The sequence below is a fragment of the Hippopotamus amphibius genome, chromosome 4 (assembly GCF_030028045.1).
Source record: "Hippopotamus amphibius kiboko isolate mHipAmp2 chromosome 4, mHipAmp2.hap2, whole genome shotgun sequence".
Taxonomy (NCBI): domain Eukaryota; kingdom Metazoa; phylum Chordata; class Mammalia; order Artiodactyla; family Hippopotamidae; genus Hippopotamus; species Hippopotamus amphibius.
Window position 1 is genome coordinate 87,310,241 of NC_080189.1, and position 25,998 is coordinate 87,336,238.

Here is a 25,998-nt window from a genome sequence, read left to right on the forward strand (position 1 = left end):
TTTGCTCATTTTGCAATTAATTTTGATATTTTTTATTACTAATTTGGAGGAATTCCTTGCTTATTCTAGACACTTGCTGTTTTGTAACATTCTAAATAACTTTTCCAAATCTGTCACCTGGTCTTTGTCCTTGCTGTCCTTCGTGAACAGAAGTCCTATTCTTATATAATTCAATTATTTTTTTTTTGCCTTATGGTCTGAACCTTTGAAGTTTTGTTTAAAAATCCTATCACATCTCCAGTTCTCAAAGATTTTTATTTTATATTTTTGTCTATTAATTTTATGGGTTTACATTTCTGTTGCTTTCTTTTAAAATGCAATTGCTTAAGTAACCTTATTCCTCTAATATTATGAGTGAAACAAGCTTTGGAGGGCAGATTCAAGAACTTGACCTTTGTTGACATCAATTGCTTCTATGAAAAGTATGTGATCTGAGTTCCAAAACACCAAGCTGGAAGTAAACTTTTGGAATAGATCCTATTTATGCACTGAAGGGTATCAAGATATTTATGAAAAGCAACTCTAAAGTAACAATACTGCTTTGGCCATGGTTGTTGGCCTCAGTATCATAACATAATGGTAGTGTTAATCTGATTATAAATGACCCTGAGCAGTATTGCTTAAAGCATTGCCCTCAAATCAACTGCAGCACATTTACTTGAATGAACTTATTAAAAATAAGGATTTCATTTGTCAACACCCATAGAATGTACAACACAAAGAGTGAACCCTAATATAACCTTGGGTTTTGGCTGATAATAACTTGTCAACGTTGGTTCGTCAACTGTAACAAAAGAACCATGCTGATGTGAGATGTTGGTGGTGAGGAGGCTGTGTATATGGGGAAAGGGGTGTGTAGGGACTCAGAGACTTTCTGCTTGATTTTTCTGCAATCCTAAAACTGCTTTAAAAAAAAAGGTTTATTAATTTAAAAAAGACTCCTTAGAACTGTTTCTTAGAACTACTGAAGCCATAATTTCGTTTTTTCATTACATTTAAAATAAGCATCCCATGCAGATGTAGAGAACGGACTTGAGGACATGGGGTGGGGGTGGGGGGTGAAGGGGAAGCTGGGATGAAGTGAGAGTAGCATTGACATATATACACTATCAAATGTAAAATAGATAGCTAGTGGGAAGCTGCTGCATAACACAGGGAGATCAACTCGATGATGGGTGATGACTTAGAGGGCTGGGATAGGGAGGGTGGATGAGGGTATAAACACAGCTGATTGACTTTGGTGTACCTCAAAAACTGGCACAACAGTGTAAAGCAATTACATTCCAATAAAGAGCTTTAAAAAAGTAAATAAAAGAATAAAAACATAAAAAAAAGCATCCCAGAATATTATTCTCATAGAAGTTTGATACCTACTAACTGAAATGTACATTTTAATAATAATAATAATGATAATAATAAGGCTTGTTACGTAGTGGGTGAATTAGCTGGTGAGGGAAGGGATCACTTCAGAGTGTATCAGGAGAGAGAGCCAGAGAGAAATGGGTTTTGAATAATGAGGGAGGAGTCCCCCAGTTTACTTTAGTTTCTAATAAAAATTTTATTACTTATGTTTGTTTGACATATGGATTTTATTTGCCATGTGTATGGTGAGGAAAATAAAGATGAGTTCTGACCGAAACCCAGGCACATACTAGCCTAGCAGCACTGAATTTCTGTCATCTCACAGACAAAATGAAGTACCTATATTCTCCTACATTCAGGGGATTCTTGTCTTCACTGCTTTTTCTGTCTGGATGGAATCCCTTCCCTCTAACACTTCTGAAGGACAACTCTCACAGACATTTTTAAGGCCTTGAGTTTGGCTCTCATCTGTCCAACAATGAAGTGAAAGAATTTTCAACCAGATCGAAATTGAGTAACATTGCAATGAGTGAGTGTCATTTCTATCAGGGGATCGTGGGATCTCCTTGGTGACTGTCACTGAATTTACAGAGCCAGCTATATGGTTTGAGCTCTTTAAGTAGCAAATGTAAAGGAAAAACTCCTCCCCCATCCCACCCCAGCTCATCTTGAAATATGAGTATATGCAGGAAGATTACAAAAAGCAAAGCAAAAAACCCCACAAAACCTCCAACCAACCAACCAACCAACGACCAACCAAGCCTCACCAGTCATATTAAAAATATCTGTAAAGCTACCAGATGAAAAAATCATATTTAAACATGTGGAGGGAACAATCTGTAGATCTTAAGGAGGTCCCCATTACGATGCAGAGTTGCTAAGAACAAAGGGAGATCATAGTGCAATGGTTAGGGCGTGGGCTCTGCACTGCATGAACCATGGCATACAAATAAGCTCTATATATGTGTCTGTCAAGTAAAATCAAAGCTCTCAAAGTAAAGACAGTTGATAGGTGTCAGACATTGTGACAGACAGTTTACCTGCATGATCTCATTTTCATGAAACCTCTGTGAGGCAGGTTCTATTAATGTCTTTAGAGATGAGGACACCAAGCCTTAGAGAGGTTTGCCCAAGTTCACGGAGCCAGCAGGTGGCACAAATTGATTTCCCAGGGCTGGCAGAAAGCTCGCTTTCCAAAAATAATAGCAACCGAACTACATCAGAGAGATGATTATTTAGACTATTATAGAATGAAACTTGACTATTTTCATGGGTTACCTACTGATTTCTAATTATAATAATTCAGACTGATGAGATGGTCTTTATTTCTCCTCTCTGTGGCTCAGATTCCTCATCTGTAAAATGAGGGTGCTGGGTGAAGCCATTGGTCCTCAGCCCTGGCTGCACGTGAGAACCTCCTGGGGAGTCCTCATACCTGGATTCACTTCATGCCAACTGAATTAAAATCTCTGCAGTGGCGCCTAAGCTCTCACACTTTAAAGCTCCCCAGGTGATTGTAAATAGCCAAATAATTTCTGGCTCTCGAAGTCCTCACTCTGTATTTCAACATTTCTTTAGGTTGACCCCACCCCCCCAATACAGACAGGAGGAGAGAGTTGGTCACTCACCCTACATCTAAAGAGTTATTAAGCCTACCACTAAGACTTTCTCTCAGGTTGATTAAAAAAACAAAAACCAACCAACCCAACAGTCACTTATGCTTTTAGAGGATTTTCCTGAAAAAAAGACTTCAAGACAGTGTCATCTGGTAATCCGCTACCATGTGTCAATAACACAGCATCTTTGAGCCTCCCTTACCAAGGCCAGGCAAGGTTGTTTGTTTGTTTTTAAATTGGTAAACTGGAAACAAAGCTCCCAGAGCCCAGACAATTGCACTTCTCCTGTCCGCTCAGTCAGAGAATGTCTGATTCATTTTGTGCGTTGGCACTGGCACTAAAAGGGCAGCCCCTGGTGAGAAACTATCAGGCTAGCAGATGGAATTTGCTCATGTGACTTCTTCTGGGCTTGTCACCTTCTCTGGGACAAGGGACAGTGTTTTAGATTTTCTTTGGAGTAGCTGCCACTTGTAAGGGCTCTGGGTCAGAGCCCTCCTTCCAGTGAGCGCTGCAGCCTCACCCGCCGCCGTGAGGGGCTGTGTCCCGCTTCTCTCCAGCGACTGGCCTGTCTAGTGGCTCTGCCAGAACATGTGTTGGGGCAGCTGACACTAACACCACAGCTGCTTTTTCTCCCAGGTTGAATTCTGCCCTCCAGATCTCCTGACAACATTGTCACTTTTGCTCTTGTGGGCTTGACAGTGCACTGACTTGCAGACAGCATCACACGGCAGTTGCCAGAATTCACATTTCACCTCCTGGTTATTCCAGACACATCAAAGGTGATATGGTCAAGTTAAGTTAGGGAGATGATATCTACTCAGGCCAAACATTTTTCCCTACCAAATCCAAGGCCCAGATTACGTGTGCAGTAAAGCAGGAAGAAAAAGTCACGGAAATGCATAAATATAGCACTTGCTGAGGACCGCTCGCTGACTGACTGGAAAGACATTGTTCAAGTGTGATAATGTTGGTGGTACAACAGACCTTTCCCCAAAGCAGTTTCTGGAGTTTAGATTTTCAATAGGCTGCTCTAAAATGAATGCTTTAACAAGAGAAGACTCCCACTTCTCCATTCTGACTTGTCCACAACATAACTTCTGCATTTTTTCATTTCCTCACAGTTGTGTTCTCCTTTGTTTATTGGTCTATTAGAGACTCACTGATGTTTTTCCACAAGCTGATTTTTTTAAAGCCTCTCAGCAGATGAAAGCTTGCATGTCAAATTGTCTTTGGGAAGCAGTCTCTGATTATTATAGCATCATCTTCCCTGGTGCTGGAGTGAGGCAGCTGTCAGGGACGGACATGCACTCACTTTATATAGAGGTGGTACCAACAAAGTGACCTGGTGAAGCCATGGCTATGAGAATGGGATTGGACCTCAGGAATATAACCTAGTACCTATAACACTACATGTTCTCCCCAAAGAAACCGAGGGCAAACCCTGTCCCACTCATTTTGGAACTCCCAGTGTTTATCGTGAGGCTTCGCACACACGAGTTGTGGAAGAAATGCTTGATGAATTGACTGTCATGGTTTTTCCCACTGCTTGGCACACAGCAACTTCATAGTACATTTTTGTGGCTGTTGAATTAGGGCTTAAAGAGGTTCGCTGACTTGGCTCAAGTGGCAAAGTTATAGCACATTGTTCTAACATGCCATTCTTTGATATATTAAAAAAATATATTTATGTGTAATGTGCAAGCAAATTTATTTCCTTTTGCAATCCGTAAAGTAAGGGACAAACTACTTAATGTACAGAAAACATGTTAAGTGGGGACATTAATTATTTACACAATTCTTTCATGTAATTGATTCAATAAACATAACAAGTGCTTAAATTTATTAAGCATTTACTATGTTCTGAGAACTATAATACTGGAGATAACATATAAATAAGACATAGTCCTTGCTCTCAATAAACTTAGAGTAAAAAATGTAATTTGCATGTTTTTTGAGTGGGGTGGTGGTCATATTTTGTGAAGCACTAACAGAGGTTATTTGTGCAAGTAATCTCAACATTTATTTATCTCAGTAGTATCTGCTTGACACTGTGTCCCTACCAGATGTTAAAAACAACTCTGTTATTCCTTTGCCAGAGGCAAGTGAAGTGTCAGGTGACATTTAGGGGCAAGGGAAGTGTCAGGTTACATTTTCAGTGGTGCTCTTCGACCTCAGGATGGAATCAGTGAGCCTGCAGCGAGAATGTAAACATCACTTGCCAAAAAAGTTTCATGTACACTAAAAAAACAAGACTGAGTAGGAAAGCTGAGGCCCAAGGAGATTTAACTAGAATTAAAGTCAAGAACACTAATGTTTCATTTGGTACCTATTCTCCAGGTAGGACATGTGGAGAAGAACCAGAAACTCCAGCATGAATAAGAGAAAAGCTAGAGGGGCTCATTGTTAGGAAACTAACTAGATAAACAGGAAGAAATGAAATTACTTGAGTATATTTATGGGGGAGAAAAAATTTTCAGAGGTATATTTGTGGCCTAGAAGTTTAAATGTGTAGATGGGAAGACTAGAAATAAGAGATTTGCCCTGAAATAGTTTACTTTAATGAGCAAGTCTGTATTACATGTATAAAACAGCAAATTTAGAAAGAGATAACAGATCACTAATTAATTTCAAAGACTGAGGGGCCTATCGAAGCTATCCAGAGTGTATAGATATGAAATTAGACTCAGTCTTAATAAAATTAAAAAGAATTGGCCATATATCAGTAACCTAGAAATAAGTAATATAATCCATAAACCTGAGTGGGGCCTCATGAAGGTCATGATACTCCCTGTTTTCAGCTCTCATGATGATATTGTTAAAGGGGGAAGGCAAGAGGTGGGGGTGGAGCGGATGAATTTTAACCTAACTGCAAGACTCCATTTACGTGTGGGTTTGTCTTTCTTTTTTTTTTTTTTTTGGCCACCCCACACAGCATTCAGGATCTTAGTTCCCTGACAAAGTACCAAACCCACACCCCTTGCATTGGAAGCAAGGAGTCTTAACCACTGGACCATCAGGGAAGTCCCTACAAGACTTCATTTAAAGTTATGCTGAACTGTTGATTGAAATTTTACTGGTAGGGCTAAATCTTGGACTTCATATTTTTGTTGTATACAGTTTGTTTTTTTATTTTTCACTCCTTCCTTCTTCCTTTCTTGTAGCTCATTTGATATTTACCTAGAGAGTCTTTCTCAGGGACAGAGAAGATCAGTCCTCATCTCACAGACTGAAAAGATCGTTGAAGTGTCAAAATTACTGTGGCTATTGGGGTAAAGTGGATAATGATGGAGCATGTGACAGCCATTCAGAGTCAGCACTGCCTTTGCCCTCAGATTCTTAAACCACTTCTGACTGGAAGTCCACTATTTGGGGAAGGCTGAGAGGAAGATACTGGCTTTGAGGGTATCATTTGAGGTTAGGTACCGGTCAAAGGGAGAGCTCCCTCTTCAAGCACACCATGGTACATTCATTATCTCAGTGTGTATTTGTTGGATGGACTAGAGTCAATCTTGCAAGTTCAGATGTTGTCCAAGTTATCTCTAGGCATAGAGGGTAAACTGAAGGAGATGATCTCTAGCAACACATCCATGAGTGACTGTAAAGTTCTCTTCCTTTCTCCACAGTTTTGGATGTCCTCTCCTTCCTCCTCTCCACCAGGGATGCACTCTGCCCTGGTACCTAGGGTGGGTAGTGGATAGCACAGACTACATGGGTATCTCCAGAGGCCCAGCAAGACATGGGGAACTATGCTTCTTGGTGAATGTATAACTTTAACCATTACAGACATGATAACTGTTTCTGTGTAAGTCAAGAGTTTAAAGTAGAAGAGGGATTAGCAATGGGTGAACATTATAAGGGGGCATGTTTCAACTTAATGAAAATAGAAACTTCCTGAGGTTAAGATCTGTGCAACAATGAATGACCATCTCATGAGCTAGAGATTAGACTCATTCATTCATTCAATACATAATTATTGAGCACTTAGAAATGAAAGGCATTATTTTAAGCACTTAGGATATAGTAGCGAACAAAAGAAAAGCTGTCCCTGTGGAGCTTTTCTTGGGGGGAGATAATTAACAAGAAAAAGTGGTAGAATATACTGTGCATTAGATAAAATACATGTGTATGTAACATTTTAGAGAGGTTGACCAGGGAATACCCCGTTGAGAGGGCAATATTTGGATAAGACCTGAAAGCGGTGAGGGAGTGAGCTTTGAGGTTTTGAGGAAGAACATTTCAGGCAGAGTGAAGAGCAAATGCAAAGGCCTTGAGATGGGACTGTCCCTGGAGTGTCTGAGAAACAACAAGGAAGTCAATGTGTCTGGAGCATAGGAAACAAAGGGAAAACCTGAGAGGAGGTCGGAGTGGCCAGGGTGGAGGCAGATCTGCCTAGTTTTGGAGACCCCGGTAAAGGACTCTGGTTTTCACTCTGGGTGAGATTATCCAGTCACTGGAAGGTCTTGAGCTGAGGAGTGGTATGATCCAAACTAGTCTTTAACAGGATTGCACTGGCTCTGCTCTGTTGAGATCAGACTTGGCCTGGACCAGGATGGCAGCAGTGATGGGGGTGAGGTGTGGGAGAATTTTGGACATATTTTGAAGGTAGAGCTGATAAGTTTTTCGGATGGGTTAGATGTGAGTTATGAGAGACAGAGAAGAGTCCAGAATGATTCAAGTTTTGGTCTGAGTAGTTTGGAAGGATAAAGTTGTCATGAACTGAAATGGGGAAGACTATGGGGGAAGGAGGCTTTGTGGAGCTCAGTTTTAGAAAGCTTGTTAAGTTTGAGAAGCTAATTAGACATTCAAAAAGGGTATCAAGTAGGCAGTTGTGTATATGAGACCAGAGTTCACTGAAGAGGTGGGAGGTGGATTAAACTTGGGAGTATTTAGGGTATAGAGGTTACTTAAAGTCTTGGCAGAGATGAGATAACCTGGGATGTGAGTGTAGACAGAAAAAGTGGAGAGATAGGTAGGAATGAGCAAAGGAGACTGAGCACAAAGAGCCCCGGAGAGGCAAAAGGAAATCTTGGCAAGGTCAGCTACTGGAAGCTAACTAAAGACAGACCTTCAACATGGGGCCAGTTGTCAACTGTGAAAGGTTGATGATAAGTCAATATAAGGATAGTTGACTATGAAATTTAACAATTAGGAGATTGGGGGTGACCTTCATAAGACAGGGACTGTAAAGTGCTGGGGGTGAAAACATGAATGGAGTGAGCTTATGAAAGAGTGAGAGGAGAGGAATTAGAAGCTGCAAGTACATAACACAACTCTATGAGCACTAAGGTCTGCTCCAACTCTGAGTGATTTGAGCCCCTCTGAAAAAGTGTCAGGATGTATACCCATTTTCAGAGGCACACTGAGATGCTTGGCTGACCATGAGGACTTTGTTCGACACAAATCCCACTGGGAAACAGATAATTCTCTATGGCTTTATTAAAGCTTTAATTCAAAGCACTTGAAGATACACTCTTTCTTACGCTTCCTGATCTTACCTCACTAGGTTTTTATAAAGTTACGGAGTCAAATAAAAGGATGAGATTTAAATCAAGGCTATCCCCCATTCTCAAGTATATTAAACTTTTGATTGAATAACATTATCTAAAAGCTACCAAATGAAAATAAGACTAAATTCTTACTTACACAGGGCTGACTAGCCAAGTGGGAAGCAATAGAATCAGCATCCATTGAGAATTGATTACATCATATTGTATAATAGAAAGAACTTGAAATTTCAAGTAAAATGATTTGTGTTTGAGTCCTGGATCCATTCCTTCCTAGCTGTAAAAATTTACACAAAATGTTTTTTTTTTTTATGAGCCTCAGTTTCTGATGTGTAAAACTAGGATGATGATAGCTATCTCACAGGATCATTCCAAAGATCAAATAAAATGTCATATGGGGAAAATGATTAGCAATAAGCAAAGCTTATATCGGTATTATTGATTATAAGTTGCTTCTACACCCATGCTTTTGTCATATTCTCCCAACCCTACAGAGGAGGCAGAGCTGGGTGTTATCATTCCCATTTTAAAGAAAGCGAAGTGGAGGCTTTGAGATATTAAGGGACTTGTTCAAAGTTACATGACTAATAAGTGCTAGAGTTAAGACCAGAAATAAAGTATGTGTTTGTGATCTGGGGCCCTGTTCACTGTCAAGGGGTCCACAGGGACACCACATAGTATGGGAATCTAGTGTGGCAAGGAGCCCCCTCTGCATGGGACAGAGTTTCTAAATCTGACTCATTCTCTTCTTGGTGGTGTGCGTGAGTGGGGCTGTGACAGCAGGTTCAGTGGGGAGCACACGGCTGAGGGAGAAACACCTAGGCATCCTGGACCTGCTTCCCCTTGACTTTTACCTTTCCCTTCTCCTAGCCACCCCTGTATTGCTAACAAGCCCCTATAAGACCCTTTAGTGTATTCGTTGCTCGAAGGGTGGAAGTTCTTACGACTCTCAGAGCATCCTTAAAGGACACCTCTGAAGGTGTCCCTTGAATTGGAATATTTTACAGATGGAAGAAACCTCAGATGCCATTTAGGCAAGCGTGCATTTTACACACAAGGAAGTTGAATTTGGGGACTATTAAGACATGACCGCAAGGCTCCTCAGGTCACATCACACAAACTCTGGGCAGTGCATGCTCTTTCCATAGACCACGTTGCCACCCACAATGAGGCGGTGGCACAGCATGGTACCTTAAATCAAAATCCTGAAGCATTTCTCAATTAGTTAAGTAAAATGAATTTATTCTCACTCCCCCTATTACAGCATGAAAAAGAGCTTAAACCACTTAATAAATAAACGGTAGCTAGAGTCACCTCTTGATGAATAATGTTTTCTCATTTGCAGTTAAAGTGCTAGAAGACGAAGTAACTTTAAAACTGCTTGTAAGAGGCCCCAATTATCTGATAAGCAATTCCAAAGACTATACACACAAATGCAGAAACAGACCTCTTTATGAATGGTGTCTGACAAGAAAAAAGATATTTGTGGCAAAGGAGCTCTGGAAAATGTAATTATTTATCCTTTCACAATTAATGAAAGAGTGAAAATGAAGCTTTCATTTCACATCCTTTTTATCTGGATGAAACTTTAATTTTACATAATTAAGTTGACTTCACAGTGCAGTGTGTTAAAATATGCAGTTAAGCAACATATCAAGGTTAAATGTCTGCTGTTTTTGGCTCAGGTAGAAATCATGCTGCCCAATGCCCAAACAAGAATGAACACCTGCCTGTCTGCTACTATCCCCAGAGCCAGGGACAGCACACAGCCTGCTCCCCAAATTCAGGGGACGCAGTTGAGTTCTCTTGCATATGCCAACTGCTGTATAAAGTTACCTGGATATTTAAAGTTTTCACTCCTCTTTGCTTTTCAGTGGGGCTTTGTTTGTTTGCTTGGGGCATACAAAAATATTCTGGGACTTTGACAGAGTGCCATAGATAATTAACTTTCTCTCTTACAGAATTTCCCTCTAAGACAACACTAGCATCATCAAAGTTGTTGCTTTCAGTTTGGTGAAACAATGTTAAAACTCATTTATTCAAATTTTGCCATTTCACAATTTATGATAAATTTCAGCTTAGATCTCTTTCAAATTATGTTTACACTCTTGGAAAAGGAGGGGCCTTATGAAATGCTGTAGGAGCTGTGGTATGGGAACATGAGAAAGGGATCGAGGTGAGTTCACTGGATATTTATCTTAAGAGGCAGAGGTGGAGACATTCATCTGTGGACCGCCACCTCCCCCCCACCCCATTTTCCCTTTGAATAGCGCCTTTGTGACAGTTCACTTATGGCTCTGAAGCACCCTGTGTTCCCTTTCATCTTAAGACTCTGTAAGTGGAGTAAAGGTCAACCATTAGAACTGCATTCCCTTCCCTCCTCTGACAGAGTCTGTAATGGTGATTTTTGTTTTGACCATTGGGGTGGTTGTTGGGAAGGACTCATGGATCTAAGCAATATCTTATTGTACTGAACTCACTTGGTGGCTTTTCTAGATATACAGGGCAAGTGTGTTATTAGATTAATTACAAAAGCCACATAAAGAAGAAATGATAATGAGACCTTTCAGGACAAACTTCTTCGAACTGGAGTCATATGCCACATTTGCAGGTTTAGTCTTTCTATAATGGTCCTACTACTTGTTATAGGATGTACATTGTTAGGATGATTGGCAGGCCATAAAACTGGAAGACTCTAAAAGATATTACAGTGTGTGTGGTGATATAACCTACATCATAACCTATTTCCTCTTCTGAGTCAGAGCTTGAGTTATGGTATTGTCTGCTTCCATGATACCAGAAGGCATCATGTAGTTTATAAAATCTTCCAAAATTCCATAAGCTAAATTTGCCTCGTTTCATTGCATTGCCCTGGGACCTAAAGGAGGCCTTAGCTATCAAAGGACATGTTAGTTTTATCAGAAAAAAATTATTAGTGAAAAACTGTTTCAATAAGGGAAAATTTATGTTAATGTAGCTATGCAAATTGTAAAAGCACCAATTTATATATAACCAATTTCATAATTACAAATTATTCTTATAGATCCTCAGGGAAGTGAGGTCTGATAGAAGGTTAACACTGTTGTATTTAGTTTTGGTTATTGCATGCACTTCAAAGTTATTAAACTACTGGTTAGTGAAACTACGTTCACACACAAACATACAAACAAATCACTGATTGGTTTTCCCTCTAACAACCTTTTTTGCAAGCTTTAATACTGAACAAGTGTTTAAATAATAACAAACAATAAAGGCTACCCTGTACAACAACTGTAAAATCTATCATTTCTCAGAAACATTCAGGTCTGATTATATTTTACACAAGGCTTAGAAACCCTGCTCTGATTTTATACAGATCCTATTCTTTAAGGATCAGAAATGCCTAGGTAATAGAACTGTTGGTATATCCTCAGAGTTCCAGGAAAAGGAATTTCAATTGTGAAATGAAAATGTGTTAGAATTGAACTGTTTCATCAATATGGCCTGATGTTCTCTGCTACTTTATTGGATCCATCTGATTTGACACAGATGAACTGCTACTGATTTCAGTCCTTCAGAACCAGATGGAAGAAATGATGGAATACATCCAAATATGATACATGCAAATGGAGATGATGAACACAGAAAAATTATACACAGATAGTCCCTAAACCTTATATTGGTCTATTTTAATCTTCTTTCCCATTAATGCTTTTACAAGATGAATGGAAAATGATGCTTTCTTTAATGAAGACCTAGACAGAAGGGATCAGCCATCCACATTTAATTGAATCAACCAGAAGAAAAGACCCATCTTGAAAACTGTTGATTATTATTCTATAATCCTGCCTATTCCGTCCTGAAGTATGAATTCAGGAGGACTGTCAGTTGTATATGTGATCATGAGTTAGAATTCTCAGTGGCCAAGTGAAAACCTTCCTAGTTTTGTTATTTTTTTCTTCTGAATTTTATTCTCCTTATATATGGTCAAAGGATATCTGGAAAGTTAAAGGTTCTCAACATAACTTCAAATGGTACAGTGAATAAATAGTATTCTGGGTGGTGAAAGGAATCAAGCATTCTCTAGGGAAAGGTAATTTATTCTAATATTGAGCTATCTTTACTATCAAATTTGAAGTTAGGTTAACAGGACAGAGACCTGTGTACATCCAACAAGTCACAAAGACAATAGCCAAGGGCACCAAATTAATGAGTGCATGTGAAAGCACTTTAAATCTGCAACATTCTTTATAAGTGTAATTAGCATCTTCATATCATCCTTTTTATCTAGAAAGGGCAACTCTGAGAGGAAAGTAGGTGTGTTTTTAGGAAGTTCAGCACTATTCCCCTATGGAAGGATTATTTTTGTGTTTAGCATATTTTTTATAGAATCAAGTAAACTAATATGTATTCTGTCTGTAAATCAGGGAGATAAAGGGCTCATGGATGACTTGCTCTCCCGGACTTCTCTATCTCTTTATAGTTCATGGTTTATAAGCATAAGGAGTGATGCTCTAAATATAAAGCTTGCTACACTATCATTACATGTGACATTCACGTAGATACTAATGTATGCTTATATTTGAGACATGTTGAGTTAGTGAAGAGTTTTTGAAACAAACAACTACTTGAAATAAACTAAATTTCATAATTCCAGGATGGATTTAGTTCTTAATTAGGAAATCTAGAAGGAGCTGTTCAGTTGAAGGTGCTGATATAAGTCCAAAGTATTAAAGATAATAACATAAAGATAAAACAGTTTAATGAACCTAAGGCTATAACAAAACAGACAATAAAATTCTATCCTAAAAAATTGGTTTAGAAGTCTGGAAAGAAAATTAAAAGATTCATCTTGAATAACAACTTGCTACCTTTTACTGGCACACTATAATATTCATATATCATTCACTATTCAATGTCTTATTTTCTATCTGTGTGTGTGTGGGGGGGGGGGGTTGTGTGTTTCAGAAGGCATTTTCTTTTCGAACAGAAATTCGAGGACTTTCGATTACCCAGATAACACATTTAAAAATCAGCTACTTAGGTAAATATTGAAATATCTAACTATTTGGTGCCAGCATCTCTACCTTCTTCTGAGAGGTTGAGTCTGAAATCAAATATAGTGATGGTGAGCAGTTTAATGAAGACTCTTATAGATGATTCTCAAAGATTCCCCAAGCATTTATTTCAATCTGGAAAATAGCTGAATACGTGGAGAGGAAGCACTTGCTGTTTGGCCAAGTAGAGCCCACCCCTCCCCCCCCCCCGCCCCCCCGCCACCCCGCCAAAAAAAGTTGTTGTATCATAGCCATTAACTCAGAGAGGGAAGGAAGAAGAAACTGGAAAAACCGTATCTAAGTAACAATGGACTCAGAAAGCCTCAGAAAGGTAAATGTAAAAACACACTATTTTAATTGTGTAAACATCTTGAGTTGAGTCTGGGGAAAGTCTGTGAACTAGACACCATTAAAAGATGTAGCAACTGCTAGTCCCAAACTCCCAATCCATCCTTGCCCCAACCCTCCTCCCCGTTGGCAAGCAAGGTCCTACTATATAGCACAGGGAACTACATTCAATATCCTGTGATAAACCATAATGGAAAAGAATATGAAAAAGAAGGTACGTATGTACAACTGAATCACTTTGCTGTACAGAAGTTAACACAATATTGTAAATCAACTATAAGTCAAAAAAAAAAAAATCCAACAAATCAGACCCAGAGGGGATGCACTGCTATCGCATGGGAAAGAATGGAGAGTGTCATTTTTTGTGTTTGAGGCGTCCAGGTAAGAGTTCCCCAAAGCAGTCTTACCTTTGTTTTCTGCCTTCAGTTCCTCTGCCATCAAGCTGTCTTGTCGGTTACCAAGCACGAATGCCAGAAACGAGAGGATGAGGGCGTCCAAAATCCCAATGATAGCCAGGATATACGCCCAGCGGACTGAACAAGCCCCAAGAGTGTACTTGTCTGTCTTCTCTCCACACATTCGTTTTACTTCATCTGAATCCCAGCCATCAGGGAAAATCATACAGCCAAGCACAAGGCAGGCAGCTTAGAGAGAGAGGAAAAAAAGAGAAAAGGAGTTGACATAAATTCCACTTTAGCAAATTTTGCCACAGTTGTCAAACCATCGTGCAAATTCTTGACGTAAAGAACAGCAAATCTTACTGCTGTCCAACCCTGAGTGTTTTTTTTTCCCCCTGGTTAACTTAAAAGCAGCCCAACACTCTGCAGTGAAAGAGGTTCTGGGATCACTCTTTACAGTGAGACTGAGCATTAAAAAAGAGGTTAAGGTATGTTGATCAGTAAGAAAATACTAAAAAAAAAAAAAAAATCGATTTTTGATGTGTATTTGTGAGAAGGCTTCCACTGCAAATAGGCCACAAGCAATCCTAACACTGCAGAATGACAATTCAATGCCGGCTTTGAAGAGCTGACAGCAGTCAGATGAGGGATTAGGATAACATGGGAAATACCAGAGCATATATTGACTTTGAGTCACAGTAAAAAATAGTTTCATGTTGTAACCTCCAACACTAAAAAGTTCCTTGAAACTATACTTAGCACTTATTAGAACTCTATTCTATTCTCTGTTCTATTTCATTTTTTAAAAGGTTGAAAATCACAGCAACACAGTGTGACACCACAGAGCTTTTATGAAAAATTTAGGAATTTAAGAAGAATGCTTACGTTCTATTTCCCAGATATCACTATGTGAGTCATATGAATACTTTTTAATAAGATTAATTTGCAGGCTATCACTGCTACTCTGTTTACATTTAATCAAATTATTTGGGGGTAAATGATGACAGTGTTAGGCCACATAGAGCATTCTGAATAGGTGGTTCATTCATTAATTCACTAACTTGTTTACTCATTAATTCAACAACCACTTACTGTCTCCTAAGGAGTACCAGACACAGTTCTTGGTCTTAGGGATACAGTGGTCAAGAAAAGAGACATGGGTTATGTTATCATAGACTTTATGTTTTGTCAGGAAAAGAGGCAAAAAAGTAATAATGCAAATAAAATAATTGTAAGTTGTAATAAGTAAGTCAGGAAAGAAGCAAAGGGCTCAGATAGAGAATAGTAAGTGGGACCTTCTTTAGAGAAGATGATCAAGTAAGGCCTCTTAAAGGGATGACATTTAAGATAAGGCCAAAAAACAGGCAAAGCACTAGACATGTGAAATAGATGGGAAAGATGTTCCAGGCAACAGCATGTGCAAAGGCCCTGAGGAGGGAAAGAGGCTTTGTGTGTTTGAGAAGCTACCAGGAGATTAGTGATAGGGTTGGAGAAAGTGATCATGTCGACACTGCGAGGCAGGCAGGGGCTATGCATCCAGACAGGTTACTGTTTCCACGGCATGTAACTGGAGAAGACTATGATGGCCCAACCAAATTAAAGTTCTGTTACTATCGGAGGCAAACAATCCCTGAAGCTCGCAAGAGGAAGTCCCGTATAACTCTTGCCTCACTGCAACTTACTGAACAAGCCAGAAGTACACAACTACTTTCTTACTTTTTAACAGGAGCACAGCTCTATATGGCAGGTCTAGAGAAGACAGATACCAAGAGGGGTGACAAGAATGAAGACTGCGTGGGAGAACTCTGCTTTAGGGTTCCTTGTTATTTTACAGAATGACAGTTCAAAACTTTGGGTCACACTTGATTCCTCTTTTCTTTGCCCCGCATCCCAAATGTTGCCATGCTTCTCTCATCTACCTGTGCAATATCTCCATATAGACACTCCTATTTTAAGCCTTCATTATCTCTCAAAGGGAACACTAACTTTCCTCTGCCTTTGGTTTGCCTTTACTCTATTTCAGATCACACATTACTGCTCATACTCAAAATGTTTTGCTGGTTCCCATGGTACTGAAGAACACTCAGACAGGTATTCAAGGCTCCAGGGTCCAGCCCCCACTAATGTTTCCAGTTCTCCTCCCCTTTATACTCTCCACTTCACATGGGTTGAAATACACAAGATCCCCTGTCCATGCACCAAGTTTTGGGATCTCTGTTTTCTCTTTTTTCCTGGAGTATTTGCCACAACAATCCCTAAATGTTCCACTTTTAATTATCTTTTAATATTCAAGTCAAAAGCAACATTCTCCGCAAAGCAAGCCATCTCAAATCCTTCTTGACCTACATATTGCCCGTCTCTGAACTCACACAGCTGTTGACTGTGCTGATCTTAAAGTTCTTATTGTTTTTTTACGTTATAGTTTTTTATTTACAAGCATTATCTAAATTACAGATTATAAGCTTTCTGAGGAAAGAATCCTTGCTTAAGTCATCATGTTTACAGCACCCAAACAGTGCCTTATAGATAATTGGCACTAAAATACTTTTGAATAGGAAAGTGAATGAAGGAATAAATTAATTATAGCACTTAGACAGTATACTTTAAAATATAGTTTATAGAAGTCAACATCACAACTACCAAAGGTCACAAATCTAGTTAAATATGGATTCATACTTTGGTGACATTTAACAGAGGCAATTTTGCTATATAACTAGACAACAGATTACAAGTACTTGGGAGATTAGAAAAAAGTGAAGATGATTTGAAGATATTTCAAACTCCCATTCCTTCTGTAGTTTCTAGCATTCAATACCAACATGCTCTCCAAGGCATTTCTAGCAGTAATGATCTTTGTATTTTAAAAACACGTAGCTCCATGAGTAAAAATTCATTTTATTTGGGAAGATCCAGAAGATTTTTGAATCCAAACCATAGTTCAGAATAGATCACCTTTAAGAATGCTATGTTACTTAAAATATTTTTAAAAATATTCCAAGTGCTTTTTACATAATTTTTATTTATGAGAAAATTACTTTCTTAACAGGAAAAAAGGAAAATCAAATATTTTCCCTTTATGAATGGGAATCACTTGGAGCATGATAATTTATAGTTTTAGCTAAACTTAATAGAAATCACCAAGTGACACAAGTTCAGGCAGCTTATTGGACATTATAGGACAATTTCAGTGGAATAGGATGTTTGTGGAATGGTGACATCAACAAAGATATCTTTTCTCAGGTCTTTCTGCACTGAAGGTAGACTGACTATCTTAAAAATTTCCATTTCTGGAAACTCGGGATCACATACTGGGATAAAAAGAGGCAGAATTCACACTCTGAAGCTAAAACCACCAGAGAATATGAATGGTAATTCATTGTTCCTCATCTTCAAAGTATATGATTTCCTTAATTAAATTTTAAGTGAAGAATCTGGGAAGATACAGGATATAATATACAGTTCTGCTTCATTTTATGCAATGGGTATTTTGCTGAAAGTAACAAAAACAGAATTTTTGAAATTCAATTTTTATTTTTAACATAGTCTAGAGGAGTTGATTGTTCAGAGAAGTCTTACGGTAAAACCTGGGCTAATAACAAGGTTGGGTTTTGGCCTCCCAGGCACGGGGAAAGGTTTAGGTACCCCGCCATTGGTGTACTCCATGTGTCCTTCAGGCCATGAGGCACTGGAGTTTGTACTGGATTCTCCACCCTCTTCTTGTTGGCTCTCTCTTAAAGTGACAGATTTTTTAAAAAAATTTGTCTGTTTTGAAAATCTGAATGGTTATATCATAGAGTAATAAAAAATGAAATAATTGCATTCAAAAGCTTTTAAAACTTTGTAAGTGAAGCCTGTGATTAAAATCAAATTTTTAAATAAATAAATCCTATCTTTTTGAGAGCTGTGCTTCTAGATGGCCACTGCATAACAAATTGTATTTTCTGACAATGTATTATCAAATATACACTTTCTCCTCACCCTATCCAAAATTCCCCAACTTGGCTGTTTTATTTTTGAAAGGCAAAGTCCCCCCAAAGTTACAGTGAATTGAAGATTAATTTAAACCATTAAGATAGTTTAGGCTCTGTTGATTTCTTTGGAAAGGTATGGTTATTACATTCTGCATTAATGCTTGAGTGCTATTATAAATTCTGTTTTCTGGCATCCTATTAACCAGAACCTTACTAATCTGCATGATCTGTAGAGCTGCTGGAAACTAACAGCTGTTTGTAATCCTGACTAAGAAGTACCTGCAAGATCCTAGGCTAATGTCTCGGTCAACGAAAGACTAAATATATTCCTCTTGGCTTTATAATTATTTCTAATTCTTTACAAATTGGTCACCCTGTAAGATACAGCACCATCACGACACTAAACATTGGCGTATACAAGGCACCAGAACATTTGATTAATTTGGACAAGCTATTTCCTGACTAGGAGGGATAGTGGAGAATTAGTTCCAACTGGGCTATCATCCAAAAAAGGGTTTCTTATTAGAATGTCACTTAGGAAATGACTAAGTTACTTGCAATTATATAGTCCTTCATTTCAGCAGAAGTTTTTCCGGAAGTATACCACAGAACATTCTTGAATGTTAAAGAGAAACAAGAGCTTGCAAGCCAGAGGTGAGCAGAATACAATGATGAAAAGAAACCCATGTTCTTACTGAATGCCGCATGACATCTTCCAATCAGGAATATACAATCAAGGCACCTTTGTGAGGGCATGACTGTTGATTTCAATTTTAAGCTTACTCCAAATGGTTAGGAAGCATTCACATTCTAAAAGGAACCTCTGTGTAGAGGCTACTGCTGCCCACAATGGGTTCTTCTGAAATAGTACACAAACAGCTAGTGGTTCCCTGGAGCCACTAATTACTCTGGCATTTTTCTTTGCCAAAGAGCTGAATGTAACCTCTGTGAAAGAAACAGCCTCAGAAAAATCCACAAATGTTTTTAATTGGGTCTTTCTCCAAAGGGAAATGAAGAAAGAGGAAAAAAGCAATGGGGTGGGGGGGAGGGGAGGTCCATGATTTGGGTCACTTGGGCCTGCTGATATTGCTGGACCAACTATCTTAATCAGGACTTTCAGCACTGCAAACCTGAGAACTGCTTATTTTTTGGACAGGGAGGGGAAGTCTAAATTCACTCTTTAAAAAGTCTATGCACTGTTGCACAAAAAGCATGATAAATTGCCTCATGTTGCTGAAGCACTCAAGGGGAACATGATGAAAAAAAAAGAACCTGCGTTCACTTAACTCTATCAATTATTCAGGCATACAGTAATTGAAGAAATTGATGTCAGCAGAGCTGCTAGGCTATGGAGGGAGAACTTTCACACGGGGATTGTTACTCTAAATACCTGGTAAAGGAGAGACATTAATCATTCCTTAATCATTCCTACAGCTTCTTCATTAGCACATGGCCAACAAAATTGAATTATAGTATTCGTACATCTGGAAAAGGTACTGTATTTATACCTCATTTTACCTCTGGAGAACTGAGTTGCTAGACAATCCAGGACATAAAATACTGTGGTTTAGAGTCCAGTGGAGAAAAATCATCTCCTGATCAGTTTTGGTTTTAAATCCAGTATAATTTTATGAGCATTTCACTTGGGGTCATAACACAAAAGACACCACACCCCTTAGAAAGGGGAGAAAGTGTAAATAAACAATAGGCTCTCAAAAGAGGAGAGTTAGAAAGTTGTGTGTGATGATGAGAGAAGCTTCTCTGCGCAGACGCTCAGCCCTAATTGCCTGAGGAAAGGAAGCCGAACATTCACCTGTACCTTGTGCTCAGTCAGCTGTGAAACCCATACCACGGGGTTTAATCAGAAAGGGGAGAAACAGGAGTCCACCCACACCTGTACTTAGGAGCTACACGGTGGAGAAATGGCTTTTCTGGAACATGATACCAGACAAGAGGAATAATATTTAACTAAGTACAACATAGCTTGCTAATTTGCCCAAATTTTGAGGGTTACTAGCCAAATACAAAACAAATCAGAATGTAGAACTTAAACATACAATACAGTTCTGATCTCTAGAATGCTAGTAGATGGCTTTTGATATCTATCTTGGATGCAGTTAGACTCTGTGAAATCTTGTTATGACATAGTTAATAATAGCACACATCATAATAATAGCTAATATTTATTATCTGCTCACCATGAGTGGGGCACACTGCACATACGTCATCTCATTTAATTCTCAAATAAAACTAAGACAAATGTGAGAACACTATTTCCTGGCTTCTCTAGTTTCCAGAAAGAGGGATTTTTTCCTGAAATACCCTTGGCCCCTTATCCCATTCTTTTTCCCTTCCCATGGAGATGGAGTGGGTTCCCTGAGGAATACCTGGAGGAGAGGTACTGGCTGTACCAGCTCACCCCTTCCTCTCCTTACCTTAGGAGCGGTTTGCCCACATGAAGCATGTATTCCACTTCTCTGTGCTGTACATTTTACACAGGGTGGCCTTGATTTTCCACTGCTGTCCAGGAGTAGTAAGATGAGTATGCTTGATTCTGGGGGTGCAGATTAGGCAGTCCTTTTGGCTAAGAAACCCAGAGTCATTTCTTCAACCTAAGCTTTCTCATTATAAACAGTATATTTGGTCTCCATCTGCCAGCTCTTCTCTCTCTCAGTTGGTTCAGAGCTTGGCAGGGTCCCACAGTTCTGAAGGCTGGAAGTCTGAGATCAGAGCACCATCATGGTGGGTTTGGTGAGCATTCACTTCTGAGCTGCAGGTAGCTGACTTCTCCTTGTACCATCTCTTACATGGCAGAAACAGAGCCAGCTAGCCCTGTGGCCTCTTTTTATAAGGGCAGGAATCCCACTCACGGGGGCTCCGCCCTCAGAACTTAATTACCTCCCAAAGGCCCCACCTGCTAATATCATCACACTGGGATTAGGGTTTTAACCTATGACTCTTTGGGAGACATAAACATTCCGTCCATTGCAAAGGGGGAACAGAGGGTTGCCATTCATTGCTTCTCCACCAACCCCAGCATTATTTTCTTTTTTACATATAGGAAAAAAGGAAGTTGAAGCACAGAAATTTCAAATAGCCTGCTCAAAGTCATACAAAGCCCACAAGTGGTGAAACAGGATTTGAATTCAGGTAGTCTAGCTTTGGTGCTTTTAACACCACATACGCTATGATCCTTTCCTTATCAACAATAATGATCCACATGAAATTACCTTATATTAGAGTTTAAGATTTCAGTTTTTGTTGCTGTTGTTTGTTTTTTTTGGCCACGCAGCACTGCATGCGGGATCTTAGTTCCCGGATCTGGGATAGAACCTGCGCCCCCTGCAGTGGAAGCACAGACTCAAGCACTGGACTGCCAGGGAAGTCCCAAAATTACTTTATTGTTGTTGTTGTTGTTGTTTTACTAAGAACATTTACAAAATCTTGGCAGTGCTTGTTTATAATTAGACATTTATTCTTTGAGTACAAGAGCTACTACTAAAATGATGTTTAGAAACTACTATATTTGGGGCTTCCTAGTGGTTAAGAATCTGCCTGCCAATGCAGGGGACACGGGTTCAATCCCTTCTCCAGGAAGATCCCACATGCCGTGGGGCAACTAAGACCACGTGCCACAACTACTGAGCCTGCGCTTTAGAGCCTGTGAGCCACAACTATTGAGCCCATGTGCTGCAACTACTGAAGCCCACGTGCCTAGAGCCTGTGCTCCACAACAAGAGAAGTCACGGCAATGAGGAGCCTGTGCACCGCAACAAAGAGTAGCCCCCACTCACCGCAACTAAAGAAAGCCCGCGCACAGCAAAAAAAGACCCAACACAGCCAATAAAATAAATAAATTAATAAAAAAAAGAAACTATTAGATTTTGTATGTATAAATATTTCTTTTATTTATACTAGTATATCACCTAATCAGAATTTCATCTTATATGTAGTGCCAAGAACATTAGAGTAATTATAAATTCTAAGTGCGTGAAATGGGAATTAATGAGATTAATTATATGTATATTTGGTTTTATACACATTTCCATAAAGAAAAGCCATCCTTTCTTTGGCTTGATATTTCAAGTTGGTTTTTGGCTTGATATTTTAAGTTGACTATGTGTTAGCTAAACATTTTATATGTTCTTAAAAGGTATATATTCCTTTTAAGAGTATATATATGTGTGTATGTGTTTACATGACTATACCTTTTTAATTTATATATGGCTACTTATATGTCAAATAATTTCTACTTCGAGTAAAGACATTAATCAATTCGGTTCTATTTAAGTTTTTGTGAAGCTTTATTTCTTTTAAGTAACTTCTTTGGGTTTCAATAGACACAGTTTTAATGAACATTCCAATAAACACAAAACCAAACATGCTCGCAAGTCTTGTCTGAAAATTGCAGGAGAGCTCTTGACTCAGGCAACATTTTCAAGTGCTAAAATCTATACTGTATTTCAGACACAGTAAATCTTAATAGAAGAAAATATCATCTTTCTCTACAGCCACACGAACAGTACACCTATCATCATTCTCCCAGCAAAATCTGCTTTAGCCATGATAACACCCAAAGCAAAGACCAATGATTACCTTGCCCAGCACTTTTCCATGTGGCTTTGTGCCGAGCTACTTTATTTGTAGAACAGGTAGCCCTGGTCTAGATGACTAAGGATGATTGAAGAGTTCTCTACGATTTACCTTATATCATTCATATTTAGAAATATATTTGTATCCACTGATGCTCCATACATACACATATGATGGGAAATAATCGCATTTGTAGAAGTAATTCCTGAGCGAACTCAATGCTGTTCTGCTCAGGAGACAGAGAGAAAGTGGCACCCTCACTCTCTGCCCTAACTCAGGGAAAAGTGCCGTTGCCTAGAGTTAAACAAGGTCAGGAATCTCATGCCAATCTGGCTAGCAGCATTTTATTTCTCAGTAAAAGGGGTAAACTTAGGAGCAACTGAATTCCTTCTCAGTGAGGATGAGCTCTCCAAGCCAGCTAGACTCTGTGGGAACAGAGTGCCCATTTGTGCACACTTTCCCGAAACAGAATTTGGCACCAGTATAGCTTTATGGTGACAAGCTTTTCTTTTACAGTTTGCCCACTTTTTCTTTTATTCTCTTGAAGTAACATTTGAATGCTTTAGAAACTTCAAATGGCAAAAATTAATTGTTCAAAGAAAATATGTGGAAAAACTAAATACTACATTCTAAAAATGTAAGAAGTAGAACCAAGCTCAAGCCAGATGGATGCTTCCCCAACCATCCTTTGTAAAGAAGGCTCTTACTTTAAAGGGGGCATCAGATGCACACATGTACACATTATTAACAGGCTCCAAGGTTATGTTTGTTCACAGTTTAGCTAATATTTCGCTCTCTCATTCTCTCTCTCTTTCCCTTTCTTTCTCCCCACTTCTCTTTTCTCCCTCCCTCCCTTCCTTCTATCTATATCAATATCGATATTGATATATACAGATCTTCCTCTGCTTCACTCCTGGTCCCTGTACAGCTTAAGAACAGTCACATAACCTATGGAGTGCTGTCACTCTCTTTGCAGCGTGGGCTTGTAATATCATTCAGGACAGACACAATCTACTGTAGGCACTGAATTATTTTTTCACCACGTTGAAAAAGGCAGAACATCACGATGGGGCTCTGGAGGACAAAATTTTCGAGCTGACTGTTCCTGATCTCTGTTCTGTTCCTCTTCAGTGTCACTTCCTCTCTTCCATCCTCTCACCCCTTGGATGTTTATGATCAAGGTCATGTGGACTCTGAAGGACTGCCTTATTATATCTACACCAAAAAAACTGCTAAAGAAAAACACAACTGTGGCAAATTGAGTTCCTTTTTTTCCCTTTATTTCTTGCTTCCTTTTCCCATTAGATTTTCCTTGAAAAAAATTTTTTTTACAAGGTTTCCATTCTCTTTGTTGTGCCTTTGAAGCAATTTATCCAAACCTGGGAAAATAGTTTGAGATATGTTAGGCTTTAACCAATCTATGGTATAATCTTCCAGTGATTTATATGTTTATGGAGAACACTAATGCTTTAGAACAAGAAACTATGCCCAGAGAAACTGAATTGGAATTGGCAGTAGGTATCAAAAATGAAAAGGAGAAAAACCAGGTCAAGAGAGGGTGAAATAAGTCAGCGTGTTAAATGTTCTGTCAAAAAATTTTCACACATCTTTCAACTTCAAATTCCGAAAGTGGTAACCAAAAGTTTATAGATAAAACCTTGACTGGTGTGACATTTGAAGAACGATGCCTGAATCAGAACAATGCCTTCACCTGACTAAAATGAAAGGTAGGTAACCCAGTCTTAACCTGCCAGTGAAATGCCCAGAATGTGGTTTTGCTTTGAACTCAGGTGTTAGAATGGCCCCAGGCAGGGCTGTGGGTAAGTCTGGAACCTCAGTGGGGAGCTTGGGTTTTTGCTCTCTGCTCTTGGGGATCATTCCTCCCCTTAGGATTTGGTACTTTCACCCTTTAACCACATCCCCAGGTTCCTGCTTAGGGTTAAAAAAAGTCTATTGTGATTCATTTGCCACTCTCATAACCAGGGTTGGGGTATGCTGATGGAATTATAGTACTGTGATGATCTAAAGTATTTTGAATTTCGAGATGATGGCCATGATCAACTTAGCTAGTTAGAAACATTTAATAAAGTAATAGAATGGTACACTTGTTTCAACATGTTTCACTAAAGAATTTCTTTGTTCTTCTTTCATTTTTTATTAACCACTATCTGAATCCAAAATACCAGTTTCCTGTTTGCCCAGACACAGTGGGGGATATTAATTCTTGTTAGAGACCAATATATGACCAGGAGCAGAGCTTAAAATTTTTGAAAGGAAATTGAGAAAGTCTAGAGGAACCATGATCTGGGCTTGGGTCCTGGTCCCTATCTTAACTTGAGCCCGACTCTAGGGAATAAAAAGAAGATGAACACACGTTCTCCACCTTACAACCCTGCCTGCTCTCCCTCTTCAAGGTACTGTTTGTATTTTTTCTTTTTATCTCTTTATTGGAATATAATTGCTTTACACTGTTGTGCCAGTTTTTTCTGTACTACAAAGTGAATTAGCTGTATTTATACATATATTCCCATATCCCTTCCTTCCCATGACTCCCTCCCAAACTCCCTCTCCCAGCCCTCTAAGTTATCACCCATCATCAAGTTGATCTCCCTGTGTTATGCAGCAGCTTCCCACTAGCTATTTTACAGTTGGTAGTGTATATATGTCAGTGTTACTCTCTCACTTCATCCCAGCTTCCCCTTCGTCCCGCGTGCCCATCTCCCCCCACCCCCGCCGCTGTGTCCTCAAGTCCGTTCTCTACATCTGCATCTTTATTCTTGCCCTGTCACTGGGTCCATCAGTACCATTTTTTTAGATTCCACATATATGAGTTAGCATACGGTATTTGTTTTTCTCTTTTTAGCTTACTTTGCTCTGTATGACAGACTCTAGGTCCATCCATCTCACCACAAATAACTCAGTTTCATTCCATTTTATGGCTAATATTCCTCTGTATATATGTGCCACATATTCTTTACCCATTCATCTGTTGATGGGCATTTAGGTTGCTTCCCTGTTCTGGCTATTGTAAATAGTGCTGCAATGAACGTTGTGGTACACGTTTCTTTTGGGATTATGGTTTTCTCAAGGTATTTGCCCAGGAGTGGGATTGCTGGGTCATATGGTAGTTCTATTTTTAGTTTTTTTAAGGAACCTTCATACTGTTCTCC

General features: G+C 39.1%; 1 protein-coding gene across 3 annotated transcripts in view; it reads right to left on the bottom strand.

Moving 5' to 3' along the window:
- Positions 1-25,998, bottom strand: part of LHFPL3 (LHFPL tetraspan subfamily member 3) — a 535,920-nt gene that overhangs the window by 138,315 nt on the left and 371,607 nt on the right. For all 3 annotated transcript variants that reach the window (XM_057731813.1, XM_057731814.1, XM_057731815.1), the window contains exon 2: positions 14,274-14,510. In XM_057731813.1, coding sequence (XP_057587796.1) covers positions 14,274-14,510 — 237 coding nt within the window. The remainder of the gene's footprint in view (positions 1-14,273; positions 14,511-25,998) is intronic.